Source organism: Anabrus simplex, chromosome 11 (genome assembly GCF_040414725.1).
Source record: "Anabrus simplex isolate iqAnaSimp1 chromosome 11, ASM4041472v1, whole genome shotgun sequence".
NCBI lineage: Eukaryota > Metazoa > Arthropoda > Insecta > Orthoptera > Tettigoniidae > Anabrus > Anabrus simplex.
In genome coordinates, this window is record NC_090275.1 from 95,096,084 (window position 1) to 95,118,054 (window position 21,971).

The window sequence follows — 21,971 nt, forward strand, 5'->3', positions numbered from 1 at the left end:
AGGTATACTCTAGGTATACTATAGGTGATCCTTCACAGTGGTATGGGAGAATGGTGATATATAAAGAGCCTCGAGACCATACAGCCGTAAATCTGACCGTGACCTAACTGGCTCCTGCCAGCAATTAATGGAAGGAAGGAACAAAGGTAAATACGTCGGTAGTTGTCGCAAGAGAAAATCCCTCATAAACCTGTGACTGTAGGAGTTCTGGTGTCAGGTGTCAGGCCTATTGTATTATGTTAACAGATCTATCCGTTTCAGTACTTTGGGTGTAATATACTATAGTTAAATATTTACAATATCCGCGGATAACCATTTCCGGACGCAGAGTGGATGCGAATAATATTTTGTATATCCGCGCAGGCTCTAGTTATGCTCTTTGACTGTGTGGCTATCAAAAGGAGTATTCATGTCACCTTTTCAAAAGTAATTAATGACTTAAATTCAAATCGAAGACTTCGTTTTGAGTAAAAATACGATGTGATGAGGTTATGTAAAACAAAGAAAATTTTTGTGTTTTGTCCATGTTGTCTGCTTGGTTCTTACGTTTACGGATATAAACAAGCCAAGTAATAAATATATTTGAATTAGGTCTACTTTTAATTCTTGCAACTATTATTTACCTTACAGAAGTTTCGTTATTAAATTAAAGTTATGAGTATAGAATAGTAAAGGAAAGATAGAGATATTAGGAAGAGTTTTGTGGTTGCGAATTGCTCTCAAAAGCGAAGCCCATGGGCCCGCAGCTAATACTTAACTCCCCCCCCATCGAAATGCTCAAACTACGCGCATGTCTGTGTACAGCCGCTTATAAATTATTTCGTTTCTTGAGGGAGGGGCAGCAAATTTTAGCACTATCTAGGGTCAGTACTGTACCTAAATCCGACCCTGAACAGGCTCTAAAACGAACGCACTGCTGCGATCATTGACCCAGCCACCTTTTAACTAGAGGTCTTGTTTATACGGTAGTCTTTCTCGTTGAGGAGCGGAACAAGGCCAAGGAGAGCGAGCTGTGGAAATAAAACAACATCGCTCTCGTCGTGAAAGTAAGTGAACATGCTCAGTAGTTTCACGTCTCCCGCGCAAGCATGTTGGGTCTGGCACTGGTCGCGTTAACCCTTGTCATCCTTAAGATCTGGTGGTCAGGGCGTCACCGCCGGGAACTGTCACGCCACCTACCAGGCCCGCCAACAATACCGTTGCTAGGGAACGCGAATTTGTCTCTGTACGACGCTGACAAGTCGTTATCAGTAGCTCGAGTGTTAGTGACGATGCACATGTTTAGCCCATTTCGTATCTGGGTAGGACCATCCTTGTACGTGGTGGTCACTAAACCGGAAGACGTGGAAATTCTCGCTAAACACGGACTGCTCAATACTGATTGTTACCTGGAGAAAGTTATGACTAGATTTTTAGGAAGTGAACTTGATGCGAACGGAGGAGAACAGTGGAGAAAGCAACGCAAAACTATTGATCGTCTTTTCAATTCTGATGTATTGGAAAAGTACTTGGAAGAGTTCAACAATCACTCGCAAACTTTAATCACCAAACTGACCTTGCTAGCTGATGGTTCTCCGTTTGATCCTTACCCTATCGTAGGGTTATGCATTTTGGATGCAGTCTGGGAAACTATTATTGGCATTAATGTCAATGCACAGAAAAACAAAGGGGATCCTTTCATTCAAAATACTGAGAGAATGTTAGCATTATTCAACGAGCGGTCTGTTAGACCTTGGCTGTCTTTTGACTATCTGTACTACCTTACATCTAGAGGAAGAGAACAGAAGATTGTCGAGAAAGTTTTCCGAAATTTCGTTGAAGAAACGATTGCCTCAAGGATAAAGAAAGGTACTGAAGGTAAAAGGCAATCGTTTCTGGATGTCTTAATTCGTGTTTCTGCAGAGGAGGGTAATCTGGTGTCCAAGAAGATGACAGACGAGGTGTGTACTGCGATAGCTACTGCTCATGGCACGTTGGCCACTTCTCTAAACTTCGTTCTCGTTATGCTGGGCCTGCATCCTGACCTTCAAGTGAAAGTGGTTCAGGAACTCAGGGAGATCTTCAGTGAGGACTGGAGGCGGCCGGTAACCGCCGAGGACCTCGGCAGAATGGATTACATGGATAGATTTATCAAGGTAAGAGAACGGTTTTAAGACTTAATTTTGGGTTAACTATGTGCTATTCTCGTCGTTGATGGGTTAGTTTTTCTGCAGCCAAGGAGTTCTCTGCAACAATCCCTTAAGGTCATCATCATCGTCTTCATCATTTTCCAACTCCAGTTCCCCGAGTGTGGTGCCTTAAGATTTTCAGATACGAAAAATTCGAACGGGACTATATCGGAGTCATGACCGCAAGTTCTGATGGAGAATATGTATACCACATGATAAAACTAAACCTCATGGCGCAACAGCCCTGAAGGGCCATGGCCTACCAAGCGACCGCTGCTCAGATTTTGAGATGTCGTGTGGTCAGCACGACGAATCATCTCGGGAGTTATTCTTTGCTCTCTAGACTGAGGCCGCTATTAATTTCACCGTCAGAGAGCTCCTCAATTGTAATCTCGTAGGCTGAGTAGACTTCGAACAAGCCCTCAGATCCAGGTAAAATTCTTCAATGTGGCCGTGAATCGAACCGGGGCTTTCAGGTAAGACGCATGTGCGCTACTCGGCGGGGACGACTGTACCGCATGACAGGTGTTAACGAAATATGATGATAATATTATTGCTTTTACGGTCTTCGGCAGTGCCGGATGAAACTCCGTATGGCCCATAGGCAATTGACCACGTCACAGACGTAAAGCAAATTGTAAAAAAAAAAAAAAAAAAAAAAAAAAAAAAAAGTATTTAATTACCTTCAAATTTTAATATTTCTTTCTCAATCTGTTTATCCTCCAGGGTCGGTTTTTCCCTCGGACTTAGCGAGGGATCCCGGTTAGCACAGGCGGTGGAATCGAACTGGTCCGACGCTAAAATATCAAAACCAAGGAACAGGGGAAGATTGGAAGGGAGAGGCAAGGAAAAGGGAAAGAAGAGGCCGTGGCCTTAAGTTAGGTACCATCCCGGCATTTTGCCTGGCGAAGAAGTAAGAAACCACGGAAAACTACTTTGAGGATGGCCGAGGTGGGAATTGAGCCCACCTCTACTCAGTTGACCTCCCGAGAATGAGTGGACCCCGTTACAGCCCTCGTACCACTTTTCAAATTTCGTGGCAGAGCCGGGAATCGAACCCGAGCCTCCGGGAGTGCCAGCTAATCACTCTAACCACTACACCACAGAGGCGGGCCCAAATTTTAATAAAACATGTAATAAAGTCAAATATTATCAAATCTTTAAAGTTTTTATTAACATCCATTTACTTCAGGGGAAAACAGTATTACATAATTCATGGTTAAAAGAGAAAGGCCGACTAGATATTTAATTTCGTTTGCTGATATGAGCAGCTCAGGCGGTAGAGCACTGGGATTCTGAGCACAAGTCGGCAGGTTCGATCCCGGCTCAGTCCGGTGTTATTTGAAGGAGCTATGAGGCAATTTCATGAGCGTAGATTTACTGGCGTCCGCCTCTGTGGTGTAGTGGTTAGTGTGATTAGCTGCCACCCCCCTGAGGCCCGGATTCGATTCCCAGCTCTGCCAAGAAATTTGAAAAGTGGTACGACGGCTGGATCGGGGTCCACTCAGCCTCGGGAGGTCAAATGAGTAGAGGTGGGTTCGATTCCCACCTCAGCCATCCTGGAAGTGATTTTCTGTGATTTCCCACTTCTCCTCCAGGCAAATGCCGGGATGGAACCTGATTTAAGGCCGCGGCCTCTTTCTTCCCCCTTCCTTGCCTAACCCCTCCAATCTTCCCATCCCCCCACAAGAACCCTGTTCAGCATAGCAAGTGAGGCCGCCTGGGCGAGGTATTGGTCATTCTCCCCAGTTGTATCTTCTGACCCAATGTCTCATGCTCCAGGACACTGTCCTTGAGGCGGTAGAGGTGGGATCCCTCGCTGAGTCCGAGGGAAAAGCAACCCCGGAGAGTAAACAGATTAAGAAGATTTACTGGCACGTAAAAGAACTCCTGCAGGAAAACATTTCGGTACCTCGGACGTCTCCGAAAACCAGTGCCGGATTACCCAATAGGCAGAGTACAACAGGCTGCCGCCTATAAACCCTCACGCTATCACGAGTCCCAAGACAGCTGATCAAATTTAAACCCCATATAGTAAATTATGTGGCTGTGACTGCGGATAAGTTTACTATCAAATTTTCAAGTACAGTCGAACCTCGATATCTCAAACCTCGATATCTCGAACCTCGATTACTCGAATTTTCAATATCTCGAAGTAACTTAAATTTAGCGGCCGTCTGTCCTATTCTTCACGGTTACACGAATTTCTCGATTTTTCGAAGCAAACCTTTCCTCTCTTGAAAAAAAAAAAAATGCGCTGTAACTCGAATTTTGTGCAACATAACTGTGCAGTACGGCATTTGTGGTTTGTGAGGAACAGATAACAAGTAAAGAAAGCTTTATATTGATGCTGGGCGCTAATGTGAGGGAAGCCGAAAAACTAAAACTTCTGGTGATAAGGAAAATCGGCGAAGCCTCGCTGTTTCTCCGGTGCGAATTAATTACCGGTCACGTACGAAAGCAACCCCTGAAGTCGCGGATGACAAGCTCCATTTACCAATCTCGGCTGCGAGGTGTTAACGAGAAGTTACAACGTGAAGGGAGAAAAGGTTAACAGTGACAAACAGAAGAGACTAACGTATTTTTCCCCCAACGTGTTAACGGAGGTATGTTTCTTGTTTTACTACTGGATGTACTGTATCTTGTCTTCCAAAAAGTTACTATAATAAGCGTTATATTTAAAGTCATCACCATCTGTTTACCCTCCAGGTTCGGTTTTTCCCTCGGACTTAGCGAGGGATCCCACCTCTACCGCCTCAAGGGCAGTGTCCTGGAGCTTCAGACTCTTGGTCGGGGGATACAACTGGGGAGTATGACCAGTACCTCGCCCAGCCGCCTCACCTGCTATGCTGAACAGGGACCTTGTGGAGGGATGGGAAGATTGGAAGGGATAGGCAAGGAAGAGGGAAGGAAGCGGCCGTGGTTAAGTTAGGTACCATCCCGGCATTCGCCTGGAGGAGAAGTGGGAAACCACGGAAAACCACTTCCAGGATGGCTGAGGTGGGAATCGAACCCACCTCTACTCAGTTGACCTCCCGAGGCTGAGTGGACCCCGTTCCAGCCCTCGTACCACTTTTCAAATTTCGTGGCAGAGCCGGGAATCGAACCCGGACTTCCGGGGGTGGCAGCTAATCACGCTAACCACTACACCACAGAGGCGGCTACATTTAAAGTGTTGCCGTAAAATAGAATTTATTTGTATATTTTAAAATACAGTATTGTTAAAAATAATGTATTCAGTATCAGCCCGTAGATACATATGATTCAATAATGTGCTATACGTGCTCAAAAACGATATTCTCCATATTTCGAAATTTTGATAACTGGAAATAAAATGTAGCTCCCGAGGTCATTCACTGTAGTTTCTGAATTACGATGGCGAACTGAGTTTCTTTAAAATAATTATTGTCGTGCTGCGAGTACCACTTGTTTTTCATACATTGAATGAAACACGCAGCTCGACACCTGTTACCACAGATGACACATGAGGATGTCCCTAGCGACCAGTTTTCATTTCAAAGGGTTGGTTTGTCCCCCGGACTCGGAGAGGGATCCGACCTCTTTCGCCTCAAGGGCAGTGTCGTGGTGCGTGAGACTTTGGGTCGGGGATACAATTGGGAAGGAGGACCAGTGCCTCACCCAGGCTGTCTAACCTGCAATGCTGAACAAGGGCCTTGTGGAGCGGATGGGAAGATTAGAAGGGATACACAAGGAAAAGGGAAGGAGAAGAAGTGGGAAAACACAGAAAATCACTTCGAGGGTGGATGAGATGGGAATCGAACTCCCCTCAACTCAGCTGACCTCTTGAGGCTGAGTAGACCCCGTTCCAGTCCTCGTACCACATTTTTTCAAATTTCGTGGCAGAGCCGGAAATCGAACCCGGGTCTCCGGGGGTGGCAGGTAATCACACCAACCAGTAGGCCTACACCACAGAGGTGGGCCTTCTTTATTCTTTTCTACTGAAATATTCAGCGTAGCTTCCTGAAAAAAATAAATATTTGGACAACAGAAATATGTCAATACAATCCTATTTAAGTTTAATGTATACTTTCTGTTTACATTTCGTTCATATGTTGTTGTTTTTTTTTTTTTTTTTGCTAGTGGCTTTACGTCGTACCGACACAGATAGGTCTTATGGCGACGATGGGAAAGGAAAGGTCTAGGAGTTGGAAGGAAGCGGCCGTGGCCTTAATTAAGTTACAGCCCCAGCATTTGCCTGGTGTGAAAATGGGAAACCACGGAAAACCATCTTCAGTGCTGCCGACAGTGGGATTCGAACCCACTATCTCCCGGATGCAAGCTCACAGCCGCGCGCCTCTAACCGCACGGCCAACTCGCCCGGTTTCATATGTTTTACTGGCGTTTTACATAAAGGAAGTCACCGAGAGAAGATTATTTTAAGTAAAAACTTCGTAAGCTGTTTTTTCTTCAAAACCTCTAATTTACTGTAGAAAGTATCGTTGTTGATGTCACTAAGTTGTATTTATAGCTTTGCCAGTTATTCCTGTTTCTCTTGTAAAGTACAGTTCAGTTACTTTCACACGCAACCGGTTTATAGTTGTTTTTTTTTTTCATTTTTTCAATGTCTGAGGCATCAGTCTGGGTACCCGGTGCCATGGCTAAATGCTAAGCGTACTGGCCTTTGATCCTAGAAGTCTTGGGTTCGATTTCCGAACGGGTCAGGGATTTTAACCTTCATTGCTTAATTTGGATGGCTCGGGGCTGACTGTGTGTGCCGCCTTCATTATTAGAATTCATCATATATGAATAGATACTCATGGACGAGCAGGTCGCCTATAAGACGTCAACTCGAAAGATTGAACGAGGCCTCTCCGGAGACCACGCGCCATTATTATTATTATTATTATTATTATTATTATTATTATTATTATTATTATTATTATTATCGTGATCATCACCCTTATCAATTTTAGATTCAAAATTGCCTGTGCTTTCATCATTGGATCTTGAACAGATTGCATCGGAATTTTGAAAACCATAAGCAGCTTCAACTCTTGAGTTCCTTTAAAAAAAAATTTTTTTTCTTTGTGGATGCTTCGTAATAGCCATAGATAGATAGATAGATAGATAGATAGATAGATAGATAGATAGATAGATAGATAGATAGATTTATCTATCATCAACAGGTGATTTGTCCAATTAAAGATGAACAAATAAAACATAATATGCAACAAATAAACCTTAAATGAATAACACTAAGTTCCTAAAATAATAACAATGTTCAAACTAAATCTAGAGACCTTTATATATGCATATTTACAACACCTTAAAATAAATAAATAAATAAATAAATAAATAAATAAATAAATAAATAAATAAATAAATAAATAAATAAATAAATAAATAAATAAATAAATAAATAAAACTGAATCTCCTTAAATAATTAACATTATTAAATTACATCTAGAAACATTTATATACACATATTTTACAGAGAGGGCCTTACATTCATGAGGTCGCTAGGGTACGTCTGATTTTAGACGGGGGTGAGTGGAAAAGATCCACTGATTCTCCCACCTCATTCAGTGATGTTAGTGCCCTCAGAACCCACGAGTTAGCCCCAGCCACAGTTCTCACTTTAGGCAGATGAAAAATATACCTTTGCCTAGTATTGCGACGAGGAATCAACTCCCATAATGTCATATTATAAGTAGGATAGTTAGGGAACACTGATGGTAAAAACCCACGGTATGCCCTGCCTGTCGTAGGAGGCAACTAAAAGGGAGTCGCAGAGGATCTGAACTTGGGAGCGTGGGTTGGCGACCACGGAGCCCTCAGCTGAGTCCTGGTATTTCTGCCACTTGTGCTAGGCTCCGCACTTTCGTCTAGGCTATCCGACCTCCCTTAGCCAACTCTTGTTCCTTCCCGACCCCGACGTAATTAGGTTGCGAGGCCTAAGGAGTCTTTCTTTCATTTTCACGCCTTTCATGGCCCTCGAATTCCTTTGACCGATACCTTCATGTTTCAAAGTGTAGGGTCCCTTCCAGTTTTCTCTCTGATTAGTGTTATATAGAGGATGGTTGCCTAGTTGTACTTCCTCTTAATACACTACAATACACTACCACCACCACCAGTGATGGTACAGAACCTTTCTTTTGTCTCCTAATTTTGCGTACAGATGAATAAACATTTCTTTAAATGAAGGCTACAGACAACATTACAAGGAGAATTACTGCTTGGGACGAAGTTATTGCGACACATAGTTCTCAGTCACTCATTATATTTGCCCTTGTCTGCAGGAAATATTAAAAAAAATTACTATACAATAAAAACCAAACGAATTAGCGCGTCATTTCTCAATAGCAAACACCTTATTACGAACCCATTAGCAACACTAAAACAACAAAACAATATATCTGAGACTGGAAATACGATAATTACGGTACACAGCTCTTTGTCAGTATCATGTGCTACCAGCGCCCCACCGGCATTAAGGAGACACTTTCCAATTACATCCCCCTGTGGGTGGGGGCGGTAGAATAATATCCACGGTATCCCCTGGCTGGCATAAAGGTGACTAAAAGGGGCCCCAAGGCTCTGAACTTTGGAGCGTGGGTTGGCGACCACGCAGTTCTTAGCGGAGTCCTGGAATTGCTTCCAATTACCCATGCCAGGTCCCTCACTTTCATCTATCCTATCCGATCTCCCTTGGTCAACTCTTGTTCTTTTCCGACCCCGACGCTATTAGGTTTCAGGGGGCTAGGGAGTCTTTCATTTTCACGCCCTTCGTGGCCCTTGTCTTCCTTTGGCCGATACCTTCATTTTTCGAAGTATCGGATCCCTTCCATTTCTTCTCTCTGATTAGTGTTATATAGAGTATGGTTGCCTAGTTGTACTTCCTCTAACTAGCTTATGCTAGCGATTGTCAAGGCTGATTAGAGTGACGCATCGAGCCAGCCGTGCCGTCAGTGACGAGAAAAGAAAAGAAAAGAAAAGAAAAGAAAAGAAAAGAAAAGAAAAGAAAAGAAAAGAAAAGAAAAACTTTTCCCTTTGTGAAATATGAATATGTCATATTCTCTCAGTCATGGCCATTCATCAACGGTTACTAGATAACATTTTGTATCAATAATTTCAGGTGACTGCCAGTCATAAGACAGCCTGTACGGTTGCTAGGTAACCTTGTCTGGTTATCCATCCATACTTTACATCACAGGTGGTGGTGATTATTGTTTTAAGAGGAAATACAACTAGCCAACCATCTTCTACATAACACTAACAAGAGAGAAAACAATGGAAGGGATCTGACGCTTCGAAAAACGAAGACATCGGCCAAAGAAAGACAAGGGTCACGAAAGGAAGGACTCCCTAGGCCTCGGGAACCTAATACCGTCGGGGTCAGAAAAGAACAAGAGTTGACCAAGGGAGGTCGGATAGGATAGATGAAAGTGACGAGCCTGGTACAAGGAAGTGGAAGCAATGTCAGGGCTCAGCTAAGAGCCCCGTGGTCGCCAACCGACGCTCCTGTGTTACTCCATGTCAAGGTGTTCAATCTAACTAAGGACTTCCATCTAACTAGACTGATCAGCACTCTCCTTCAGAACCACAGGATTTTTTGTTGACTTCCAAGTCAGCGCAGTCATTGGAGAGCACAGAAAATTTGGCTTACCTCAGGGGAGCGTCTTGCCTTCAGTTCTCTTCAACATCCATACCAAGACCAGTCGTTGACCCCAAGTACAAGAAGCTTCTGATATGCAGATGTTCTAGCCCTTAGTGCATAAGTCCGTAGAGAGAAATCTGACAACTGCCCTTAGTAAGCTTTTAAGGTACTACAATCAGAACTAACTCAGACCCAATCCTTCTTAGGCACAAGTATGTGCTTTCCATTTAAGGAATGGGGAAGTTCATCGTGAGTTACGTCTAGAATAGTCAGATATCCAATTGCAGCACTGTCACACTCTAAAATACCTCGCAGCTTTCATTATCTGGGAGAACTTTTACGTTCCAAACCCGTTGTAAGAGGAATAAGATGAAAATCTCCACACGAAACCATCTTCTTCACAAATTGGCAGGGTCACAATGGGGCTCTCACTCTCAAACAATTCGAACTTCAGCAATGGCACTATGATTTTCTGCTGCTGAATATGCTTCCCCAGTCCGGTACAGTTCGTCTCATGCCAGACAGGCAGATACGGCTCACAATGAAACCTGTAGGTTGATTACAGATTCTTTCAAGCCTAATCTGAGAGATACGCTCTATTACCTGGCTCGAATAGCGCCACCCTGTGAAGTAGCTGCCAGGAGGGAGAGGCTTAGGGTACGAACATACCGAAGATGCATCGCAGCTCGCAGTCGCGGTCGAGGTTTACGTCGCGGTCGATGGAGGGTGAACATACCGGGGAGGTTTACCTTTCAGTGTTCTGAGATGTGTTTAACGTGAGTGGACGTAATCTCCGCGTTCAAATTAAAGATAATTTATCCTCCATTGCTGAGCTTTTACAAGTACACAGTGGAGATAGTGATTCATTGTGCATAAGCACACGATGGTGGCTACTTTCAAATCAGTCAGCCCGCCAGTGGAATGCTCATCCTATAAATAAAAGAAGGCAGGCGCTGGGGGAATATCACAACTTATTTGAAGAACTGAAACACCACGCGGACAGATTCCATTCATACATGAGAGTGTTCCTTGAGACGTTCCAATACATATACAACAATGTGGAATCAAAAACTGATACTGTGAAGTACAATAACTACCACACGAATGCACACGCTGGCTCTGAACACCCGGATCAAGGGCACAGTAGAACGGGGGGATATATCGTGTGATTTCAATCCGGGAAAGCCAATCAGGAGCAAGCTACATCGATGCCTCCCGTTCTACAGCGATGAGAACACAGACTTTCTTGTCATCGAGCTAGACCTCCTGGTAAATCGCGATGGTGAATGGAAGCGAGCATCTTTGATATGAACTGTTCCATTTAAAACTGTGTGTTTGAGTTACCAGGAGGTGACATCGAGGCATCGACCGCGATCTAAACCGCGACCGCGAGCTGCGATGCATCTTCGGTATGTTCGTACCCTTAGAGTGGAACAAAACAGCGCCCACCCGCTGCATGGACATAGCCCTCCTCGGCAACGTCTGAATTCCGGAGGAGGTTCCTGAGGACATCTAAGGTGCTTACCGTCTCACCAGAGAAGGCAAGGCTGGAGCTGTGGAAGACGAGGACCCATCACCTTCGCGGATGGACGCTAGCAGCTGAGCAGTTGTCACCTGGACCTAATTAAAGTTGGCGGTGTGGAAGTCCCTGAACGGGCTGCGATCAGGAGTGGGAAGATTCAGGAATAACTTGAAGAAATGCGGTTCAGTACAAGAGACACAAGGTGTGAATGTGGACAAGAACAATCCGTATGCTTCAGTGCCCTCTGTGCCCAACATCTTGCACAGAGCCTTATCTACAAGCTACTCAGAGTGCATTGGACATTGCAAAATACTGGGCATGTGTAATATGATCTCACTTGTCACACGGCTGCTAGGTAACGTTGTCTGGCCATTCATTCATACTTTATATCACAGCCTGCATGGACGCTAATTTCCGTAAAGGTAATTTTCAGATAACCCTCAGCCTTAAGACATATTCATGTATAAACAACAACAACAACAACAACAACAACAACAACAACAACAACAGCTAACAGCCCTAAACTAAGTTACCGGGTACTGAGAGCGAACTCATCAATTGCAACAGTAATCGGAGATGAGTGGCAGTAGAAGAGACAACGTACACCTCAACATAATTATTACTTATCCAGACTCACAAAACTCGCTGATGCTATGCGGAATATTTAACACCTTCGTGCATCGCCATGTTGTGGGCGCTTCAGCTTCAGATTCATGCTTTTTTTTTTTTTTTTTTGCAAGTTGCTTTACGTCGCACCGACAGACATAGGTCTTACGGCGACGATGGGACAGGAAAGGGCTAGGAGTGGGAAGGAAGCGTCTGTGGCCTTAATTAAGGTACATCCCCAGCATTTGCCTGGTGTGAAAAAAGGGAAACCACTGAAAACCATCTTCAGGGTTGCCGACAGTGGGGTTCGCACCCACTATCTCCCGAATACTGCCCGCACTTAATCGACTGCAGCTATCGATCTCTGTCAGATGCATGTTAAGCACGCGGTATTGTTTACAGTTCATTGCATATTTTCGTACTGAATCGTGTCAGTGGATTTGTTGTAGTATTGTATGTGATGGAGTGATAATAATTTGCAAAATATTTTGATTTTCAAGTGAGAGTTTACACGGTAGTTAAATTTCATTTTCATTTAATTATCCGTTTAACTGTCCGACTCCATAGCTAAACGGTTAGCGTGCTGGCCTTTGGTCGCAGGGGTCCCGGGTTCGATTCCCGGCAGGGTCCGTAATTTTAACTATAATTGGTTAATTTCGCTGGCTCGGGGGCTGGGTGTATGTGTCGTCTCCATCATCATTTCATCCTCATCACGACGCGCAGGTCGCCTACAGATGTCAAATCAAAAGACCTGCATCTGGCGAGGCGAACTTGTCCTCGGACACTCCCGGCACTAAAACCCACACGCCATTTCATTTCATTTCATCCGTTTAACATCCAGCGTCGGTTTTTCCCGCGGACTCAGCGAGAGGTCCCACTTCCACCGCCTCAAGGGCAGTGTTCTGGAGAGTGAGACTTTGGATTGGGGATACAACTGGGGAGGAGGACCAGTACCGCTCCCGGGCTGCCTCACTGCTGTGCTGAACAGGGCTTTGTGGAGGATGGGTCGATTGGAAGGGATAGGCAAGGAAGAGGGAAGGAAGCAGCCGTGGCCTTAAGTTAGGTATCGTACCGGAATTTGCTTGGAGGAGAAGTGGGAAACCATGGAAAATCTCTTCGAGGATGGCTGAGGAGGGAATCGACCCCCCCTCCCCTCCTACTCAGTTGACCTCCCGAGGCTGAGTGGACCCTGTACCTCGTACCACTTTTCAAATTTCGTGGCAGAGCCTGGAATCGAACTCCGGACCTCTGGGGCTGGCAGCTAATCACACTAACCACTACACTACAGAGACGGACAGTGGTTAAATTAATCATCAATATTCTTCAGCTTCTTTTCTTCTTCTTCTTCTTCTTATTATTATTCCTCCTTACCTTTTCCCATTTACCTGAGATTGGCATTTTGTATGCTACTGACCCTGTTTTATGGCCGGGTGCCCTTCCTGACGACAGCCTTATGTGGAGGAATGTATTCACTATTGCGTGTTTGTGTGGTGGTTTGTATGTAAATGAGCACGTGTGATGAGACGAACACAAATACTCAGCCGCGAGCTAGAGCAAGAAAGCAGGCAAAGTTAAAATCCTCGATTCGGCCGGGAATCGAACTCCGGGCGCTCTGAACTGAATTAAACGGGCTGTAGTGTGGTGGACTCTGAGAACGCATGGGCATAGCATTTTTAATGTTTAGACTTGTTCTTCTTGGCCTTTTCTCAATTCACTGGGAATAATTATAACAACAAAGCATACTTTTTTCCTTACAGACTGTATAACAGTACTAAAAGTTCCGTACGGATCTTCTGCTTCCTATGGCGGCACCTTTAAAACAAATATTTTCGATGTATCTAATTAATACCTGTTCTTTATCCCGGTTGTAGGGATGAGAATAACCTGTCAACAGGTGTTTTCATACGTGTATTATCAGTAGCGGCGATTAGGGGGGTTGCGAGAGGGGATTAGTACTCCCCCCTCCCACTTTTCAGAGAAAACACTTCCACTTCAGCCACCTGAAGCTAGGAATTATAGGAATAATTAAAAAACACAATTTGTCAAACCCTCTTGTCTTATCAGCTTATTCTTTCCTTTAATTTCTTTAATCTATATATTTAAAACACTAGGCTGATCTTTATTACGTCAGTTTTAAGAGAACGGCCGAACGGACTGACATCCTAAAACATTCTGACGAAAGCTCTTGACCTGTAGATTTGCAGAGAGTCTTGAAAAGCATAAACATTTCTTGCTGTATATTTTTAAATGATTAAAAAATGTAGCATTCGAATTGGTTAATACGCTCGCCAGTACTTCAAGGCCGCCTGATCCGTGAGAGTGCTGACCAGCAGGCACGATAGGAGAGGTGGAAGGGGAGTAGGGGAGTATAAATCATACTGAGGGGAGTAGAAGTCATACTGGTCAACTCTACTATTGGTGCTGGGCAAAACAGTTGCTATCAGACAACGCTTGTCGCTAAACAGTTTGCGCGCAGACAACCGTTTTTTTTAACTGTTGCAGAATAACCTACTCCTGCGGATATGGATATTAATTTAGTGCGTCAACCTTGGTCAGCCGCGGCAACGACCTTCAGCTTCTTTTTCTTATTCTTCTTCTTCTTATTATTATTATTCCTCCTTACCTTTTCCCATTTACCTGGGATTGGCACTTTGTATGCTATTGACCCTGTTTTATGGCCGGATGCCCTTCCTGACGACAGCCCTATGTGGAGGAATGTATTCACTATTGCGTGTTTGTGTGGTGGTTTGTATGTAAATGAACGAATGAGACGACCTCAAATACTCAGCCGCGAGCTAGAGCAGGTAAGCAGGCAAAGTTAAAATCCTCGATCCGGCCGGGAATCGAACCCTGGGCGCTCTGAACTGAATTAAACGGGCTGTAGTGTGGTGGAGTCAGAGAACGCATGGGCATAGCATTTTGAATGTTTAGACTTGTTCTTCTTGGCCTTTTTCCAATTCACTGGGAATAATTCTAACAAATATACTGAAAAAGCCAGCTAACCCGTGATCCAAATCATTCTTGCTATTGGCTTTACGTCGCACCGACACAGATAGGTCTTATGGCGGCGATGGGACAGGAAAGGGCTAGGAGTGGGAAGGAAGCGGCCTTAATTAAGCTGCAGTCGCTTAAGTGCGGCCAGTATGCAGTATTCGGGAGATGGTGCGTTCGAACCCCACTGTTGGCAGCCCTGAAGATGGCTTTCCGTGGTTTCCCATTTTCACACCAGGAAAATGCTGGGAATGTACCTTAATTAAGGCCACGGGCCACGGCCGTTTCCTTCCCACTCCTAGGCCTTTCCTATTCCATCGTCGCCATAAGACCTATCTGTGCCGTTGCAACGTAGAGCAAGTTGTATAATAAAAAAAAGTAAAAAAAAAAAGTAATACTGAAGATGAAAGTTAGCTACTTCAATTTTCTACATAATCCATGAATTCCTTGAATTAATGATTTTCCTCCACATATTTTTATTTAAAAAATTGGAGCCATAGTTATACTCCTTAGAAATCGGAACGTTTCCAAACGGCTCCTAAACCGAACCAGATTAGTGCCTAATTCTAAGAAGTATACGAAATTGTTTAGATTTGGATATAATTAGTGAAGATAAAGCTGGACAGAGAGCTCTAATTCCCCGAACGTTAGATAAAACACTTCCATTTTCTGTCATGAGCCATAAATTTCCAATTCGCTTGGCATTTGGTATCACGATCGATAAACCTCAAGGGACGTGACAGCCAGTTTTCAGCCGTGACCAGTTAAATGTTGCAATGTCAAAGTTGCAATAGTGCCAAAAGGTAATTGTACAAGGAACGCACCGAGTAAGTGGCTGCGTGGTTTGGGTCACGTAGGTATCAGCTTGCACTCAGGAGATAATGGGTTCAAACCCCACTGTCGGCAGCCCGGAGATGGTTTTCCATGGTTTCCCATTTTCACACCAGGCATTTACGCTGGGGCTGTACCTTAATTCAGACCACGGTCCTTTCCTTCCCACTTCTAGCCATGTCCCATCCCATCGTTGCCCTAAGACTTGTATGTGTCGGTGTGACTTAAGAAAATTGTAAAAATATAAAGTACAAGGAATGTTGTATTAAGGAAATCTTTCAATAAATATTTACCCCATTGACCGTCATGTTTTGAAGGTTTCTCGTTTCGCTCTTCTATGGACCACGCTATTTCAACCGCTTTCTCCTACTATCTTTTACATTTGCCCAGTGTTCCCGCATTCTTATTCGGTGAGCATCCCTCCGTTCTTTGGTCCACTTCTTGCCGGTTTTCATTTTGGGTTTTGGCTGAAAACTCTGTATTTCCCCAAGTTTCTTTTTCAAAGAGTCACGTTCCAAGATGTCCTCATGTGAGATCCCCAGTTCTTGTAGGTCATGTTCCTCCTCTATAAACCAGATCCCTTTGGATTTCTTTCCCGGAAAGTAGGCGGAGATGATGACGATTATTATTATTATTATTATTATTATTATTATTATTATTATTATTATTATTAGTCTTTCTTTCTTAATCCGTTTACCCTCCAGGGTTGGTTTTTCTCTCGGACTCAGGCGAGCGATCCTGCCTCTAGCATCTCAAGAGTAGTGTATTGGAACGTGAGACTTTGGGTCGGGATACAACTGGGGGGAGGACCGGTGCCTCATCCAGGCAGCTTTACCTGCTATACTGAAAAAGGACCTTGTGGGGGAATAGGAAGATCGGAAGGGGCAGGCAAGGAAGAGGGTAGGAAGCGGCCTTGAGTTAGGTACCATCTCGGCATTTGGGTGGAGGAAAACTGGGAAACCACAGAAAACCACTTCGAGGATGGATGAGGTGCGAATCGAAACCCTCTCTACTCTATTTATCTCCCGAGGCTGAGTGGACGCCCTTCCAGCCCTCGCATCACTTTCATTTTTCATGGCAGAGCCGGGAATCGAATATCGGGCCTCCGGAGGGGGGGGGGGCAGCTAAACACACTAACCACTACACCAGAGAGGCGGACTGCACCTAATAACTGTCACTTTTTCACATTTATTACGTAGTCCTTTAAAATTCTTAAATTCTTAAATTGGAAATTCTTTTGGCTCTTTTGTGATAGTCCGACCTGAAACTAACTGTTCTGGTGTACGTGTTGAAATCACAGAGAGAGGAATTGCTGGAATGCCAAGGATTGTAGCTTCAGGATGTTGTCCTGCTTTTGTAAGGTACCCGCTGCCTGATCAAAATCAACGTTATGTGATCGTTGACGTATCATGTATCAGAATATCCGTCTAGAGGTTGAACTTCATACGTAGTTTTGGCAGGTATTATCTTAATTGTTAGCTTTCCGAGATAGTAATGTTCTTCCTTGATCATTTTTTATACATTTTCTCTTTCACTGTGGGCTCCATAATAAGAGTTCGGAAGAAGTAAGTTTCGTGCACTTGAATAACGAAGGAATGCTTCTTTCAAAAATGACATGAACAACGTTTTCGTATCTTTCCTGACGAATTACAATTAAAATTTAAAAATTTAAAATATTTTTCCCCAATGCCGATCCCGCGGTGCAGCGGCAGCGTACCTGCCTTTTACTCGGAGGCCTCGAGCTCGATTCCCGACCAGTTCAGGAATTTTACCTGGATCTGAGGGCTGGTTCGAGATCCACTTAGCCTACGTGATTACAATTGAGGAGCTATCTGACGGTGAGATAGCGGCTCCGGTCTAGAAAGAATAATGGCAGAGAAGATTCGTTGTGCTGACCACAGGACACTTCGTAATCTGCAGGCCTTCGGACTGAGCAGCGGTCGCTTGGTAGACCATGGCCCTTTGGGGCTACTGCACCATGGGTTTTTTTTTCCAATTCTTCTATTTATACCAGAGGGCTCATATAAAACGAAAAATAACTTGGGCATTAATTTTCCCGATTTTGACACTTTAGGCTTCATGGTGTTTGAGTGGGTAGCTGCGCCCTTTGTCTGTACAACACCTCTTACACCAGATGTGCCTTTAACCTCCAGAGTTCTCCCCATTGCCATTTTTTTTATTAAAGCCACATTCGTCCTCGTTGTATATCTGAATCTCATTAAAGTTCTTCATGAATAAATTGTAGTCATTTTTAAATGCCTGAATCACTTGATCTTGTTGTATATTTTCTTTAACTTGTCTTTCCGTTATGTAGGTTGTGATTTTGCGACTAATTAATGAACTTTTTTTTTAAACATCCGGGCGAGTTGGTCGTGTCGTGCAGCCGTGAGATAGTGGGTTCGAACCCCACTGTCGGTAGCCCTGTAGATGGTTTTCCGTGGCTTCCCATTTTCACACCAAGCAAATGCCGGGGCTGTACCTTAATTAAGGCCGCGGCTGCTTCCTTCCCACTTCTAGGCCTTTCCGATTTCCTAGACTTTCGCTATAAGGCCTATCTGTGTCGGTGCGACGTAAAACGATAGAATCAAAATGAATTCGCTTCGAAAGAATTCTCATCTACTTGTAACACGCGCGCCTTTAGAAATGCGATCACTGCGGTTTTTGATTATTTGATATTCGCTGCATGAATTCCTGGAAATAGAACTTGTTTAGTTCATTCATTTTATCCTTGATTGTCCTTTCACGTTCGACAAAGACTTTAATTACGTAGAGTTAACGTTTACTGATGAGCCATCTAGACGTGTGTTTCATTGATGACCAGGTTGTGATATTTAAGTATCCTCGAAATACGCAATAATTCACAAGTTTTCTTTTTCTTCAAAATACAGTATATTTGTCTAGGTTTTTTCTTTGGAAAAGGACCATACACTGAACCTAACTGTTGCAAACCACTGGCCTCCCCTTCAGAAGACAACTTTGTAAAACATCGTTTTCCTGGATAATGACATAACTCATCACGTGGCTGGGAATCGATATGATCAACGTCTAATGTTGTCACGACCTTGGGTCGGTTTGCAGGCTTAGGGCCGAATTCATAGACAGCACTTATATATAAGTGCCCCTTATAAGTCAGGTTTCATTTCATATTACTTTTTTTAGTACCTACTTAAGTGTCCCACTTATTGCTATAAGTGGACCTCCCACACACACTTAAGTGTCTCACGTATGTTGCAGCAAGATGGAGGATAATGATTCTGCTGAATATGTTGCATTTCATTCACAGAATGCTTTCCGTGCACACAGTAGAGATGGATAATCCTGTCGAAATGTAATGTGATCAACAATTTAATGAAGGTTTCGTTTTAGTAAAGTGAGAGTTACGAAATTCTTGTTCCTTTGATTGAGAGAGTGAACATAACCTCTAGAGGAATCACTATCTCACCATCAATGAAGATATTGTTTTGAGATTGTATGCCACCTCTTAATTTCAGGTCGTTGTTATTATTATTATCATCACCATCATCATTACCGGTATTTCACTTAATTGGAAACGTGTTACAAGTTGATAAGTTATGAAGACTGTAGGCCTACGGAATAGTAAAGAACTGTACTGAGTTATAAGAAAAAAGAACGTGTTGCACTACCACCATTTATTTTAAGGTTGATCTGTGCTAATTATATGAGGTTAGTCAACGAATCGTTTGCCGGATTATATCAGAAGTTTCTGAAATTATGGCATCACACATCAAAACATACTATTTGCATTTTATTGGGGAAGTAATTAGGCCTATTACAACATAACGGCTACGGATATACTTGTCAAATCATTAAAAGCGTTGTAAGGCTAGATATTCTACATTTCGATGAATATTCGTATAGGTTCGAGTACCTGTATAACTATAAACATATTAAGAAGAAAATTAGACTCTGGGCATTTTCGTAGTTTGCATTGTCCACAACAAGTTTTTCCCACGTCATTCATATTCTGATGAGAAACTGCGTCGGTCTACTTGTTCTATATTATGCGCAAGTTCTTGCAGGTGTCGTCTCAGCTCGCTGTTTTATCCATTCTGATAACCAAATATAATATAGACGATCTTTTAACCTCAAATATTACGCACGTGATCGTGCGATGTCCTTCGAAAACAAATCACAATAGATCATCCCACTATTCGGTAGCCAGAACTACACGATCCAGGAAGCATGGGCATAATATACAGCATCGTCAGATCTCCAGTGATACTTACTGTATCAGTGAGTGTGCTCTTTTAAGGCCGGTCTCCACGCATTAACATTTAACACCAACATGTTAAATTTAACATGTTACAATTGACATGTATATTGTGATTGTGTCTTCCAATTGAGTTTGCATGTTAACTCAGAATGTTGAGGTGAACACTTTTAACATGTTGGCGTGTTTTCCGCTCCAAGTGGAAAACATGTTAAGTCAATTCGTTATTCGTGAGATGTTGGCACAGCTTCGGCAACTTCCTTTCCGGTTCCATGTCAACAGATAGCCAAACGATGCAAACGACGTGCTTCTCGTGAAGTAGGATTATAGTTACAACACTCCGCAACACTCATTCTCTTTGTTATAAGCTACAAATACAGTACGCGCACGTGTGTCGTTCTCTGTGCACTATACTAAAATTTATAGCCAGGAATGCTAGGGGCTTTACGTCGCACCGACACAGATAGGTCTTATGGCGACGATGGGATAGGAAAGGCCTAGGAGTTGGAAGGAAGCGGCCGTGGCCTTAATTAAGGTACAGACCCAGCATTTGAATGGTGTGAACATGGGAAGCCACGGAAAACCATTTTCAGGGCTGCCGATAGTGGGATTCGAACCTACTATCTCCCGGATCCAAGCTCACAGCCGCGCGACTCTACACGCACGGCCAACACGCCCGCTAGTCAGAAATGGAGTGGAGCAAGATTACTTTGGACTTAATTAATGATATAATAGAAAGGCCTTGTTTGTGAGATGTCTCATAAAAGGAATGCATGAAGAAAACCGACATTTTACAGGAATTCTAAATTATCCTTAATTGTTCCCGCGAGTGCATTGATAAAAAACCTAGCGTCCCTCCGCTCCCAGTACAGTCGAGTATTGAAAAAAAAATCATAAGTTAGGTGCGGGAGCGGACGAAGTTTATACTTCAAACTGGTTTGCTTTTGAAGCAATGAGAAGGATGAGGGGAGGAAATGTGTCTAATAAAACTGCATTTCTAAGTCATAACAAGAAGCAACAGTGGCAATAAGGGCGAAATCCTCTTTATCATAGTCCATTGTCCTTATTTGAAAATACTAGACACCACCTAAATGTATAACCACAAATTGTTATGATGAACTATTTAGAGCCTATATATAAACAAAGAAAGTCAAGTTTAAAATGTTTATTAAGTGTGGACACAATGTTAAATGAAACAGTATTCAACATTTAACATTGAACATGTTGATGGTGGCACCAGTTAACATTTAACACTCTTAACATTAAACATGTTGTTGTTAAATGTTAATCAGTGGAGACCGGCCTTAAGTGCTGTCTATGAAATGGAAACTCATATAAGTGAATACTTATTCTAAGTGATCCCTTATTACTTAAGGGTTGCACTTATGTATAAGTGCTGACTATGAATTCGGCCCTTATTAGTCTTTGTGTATTTTTATTGACTTACGGCATATGTTCATGAAACATATTTGTTTGTTTGTATTATTACAGCGTGGTAAGTAATAGCAAATTTCAAGAAGGGAGCTGCATTATTTACACCAGAGAAACACCGAAGAAGTCGGCTTTAGTAATGCGTATACCAGAATAAAGGCAGAAAGATATAACAATAACTTAAGTGAGGGTGAGGAACAGCGTGTATTTCCTTAATTCTCCATCTCCATTCAAGACCGACTACAATATATCAGACCGCAATATCAAAACCAAGATGGTGGACATCGTGGGCGCAGTAGCTGCCGTCTGATGAAGGTTAGAGTAGCACGCAATAACTTCATTTCGACGATAAACCAACTCAGGATTTTCGAAGATGTCGGAATTTAGTGCCGCAGGAGTTGTTTTACCTGCCAGTAAATTTACTGACACGAGGCTGACGCATTTGAGCACCTTCAACTACTACAGGACTGAGCCGGGATCAAACCCGCCAACTTAGGGTCAGAAGGCCAGAGCTTCAACCGTCTGAGCCACTCAGCCCGGCGTGACATTAAATTACTTGTGTTGATACCACTG

General features: G+C 43.3%; 1 protein-coding gene across 1 annotated transcript in view; it reads left to right on the forward strand.

Annotated features, from left to right (window-relative positions):
• Window positions 1-1,105: 1,105 nt before the first annotated feature.
• The window catches only part of LOC136883159 (cytochrome P450 4V2), a 28,124-nt gene continuing 7,258 nt past the window's right edge, over window positions 1,106-21,971 (forward strand). The window contains exon 1 of the mRNA XM_067155339.2: window positions 1,106-2,135. Within this exon, the coding sequence (XP_067011440.2) occupies window positions 1,272-2,135 (864 nt within the window). The 5' untranslated portion in view covers window positions 1,106-1,271. The remainder of the gene's footprint in view (window positions 2,136-21,971) is intronic.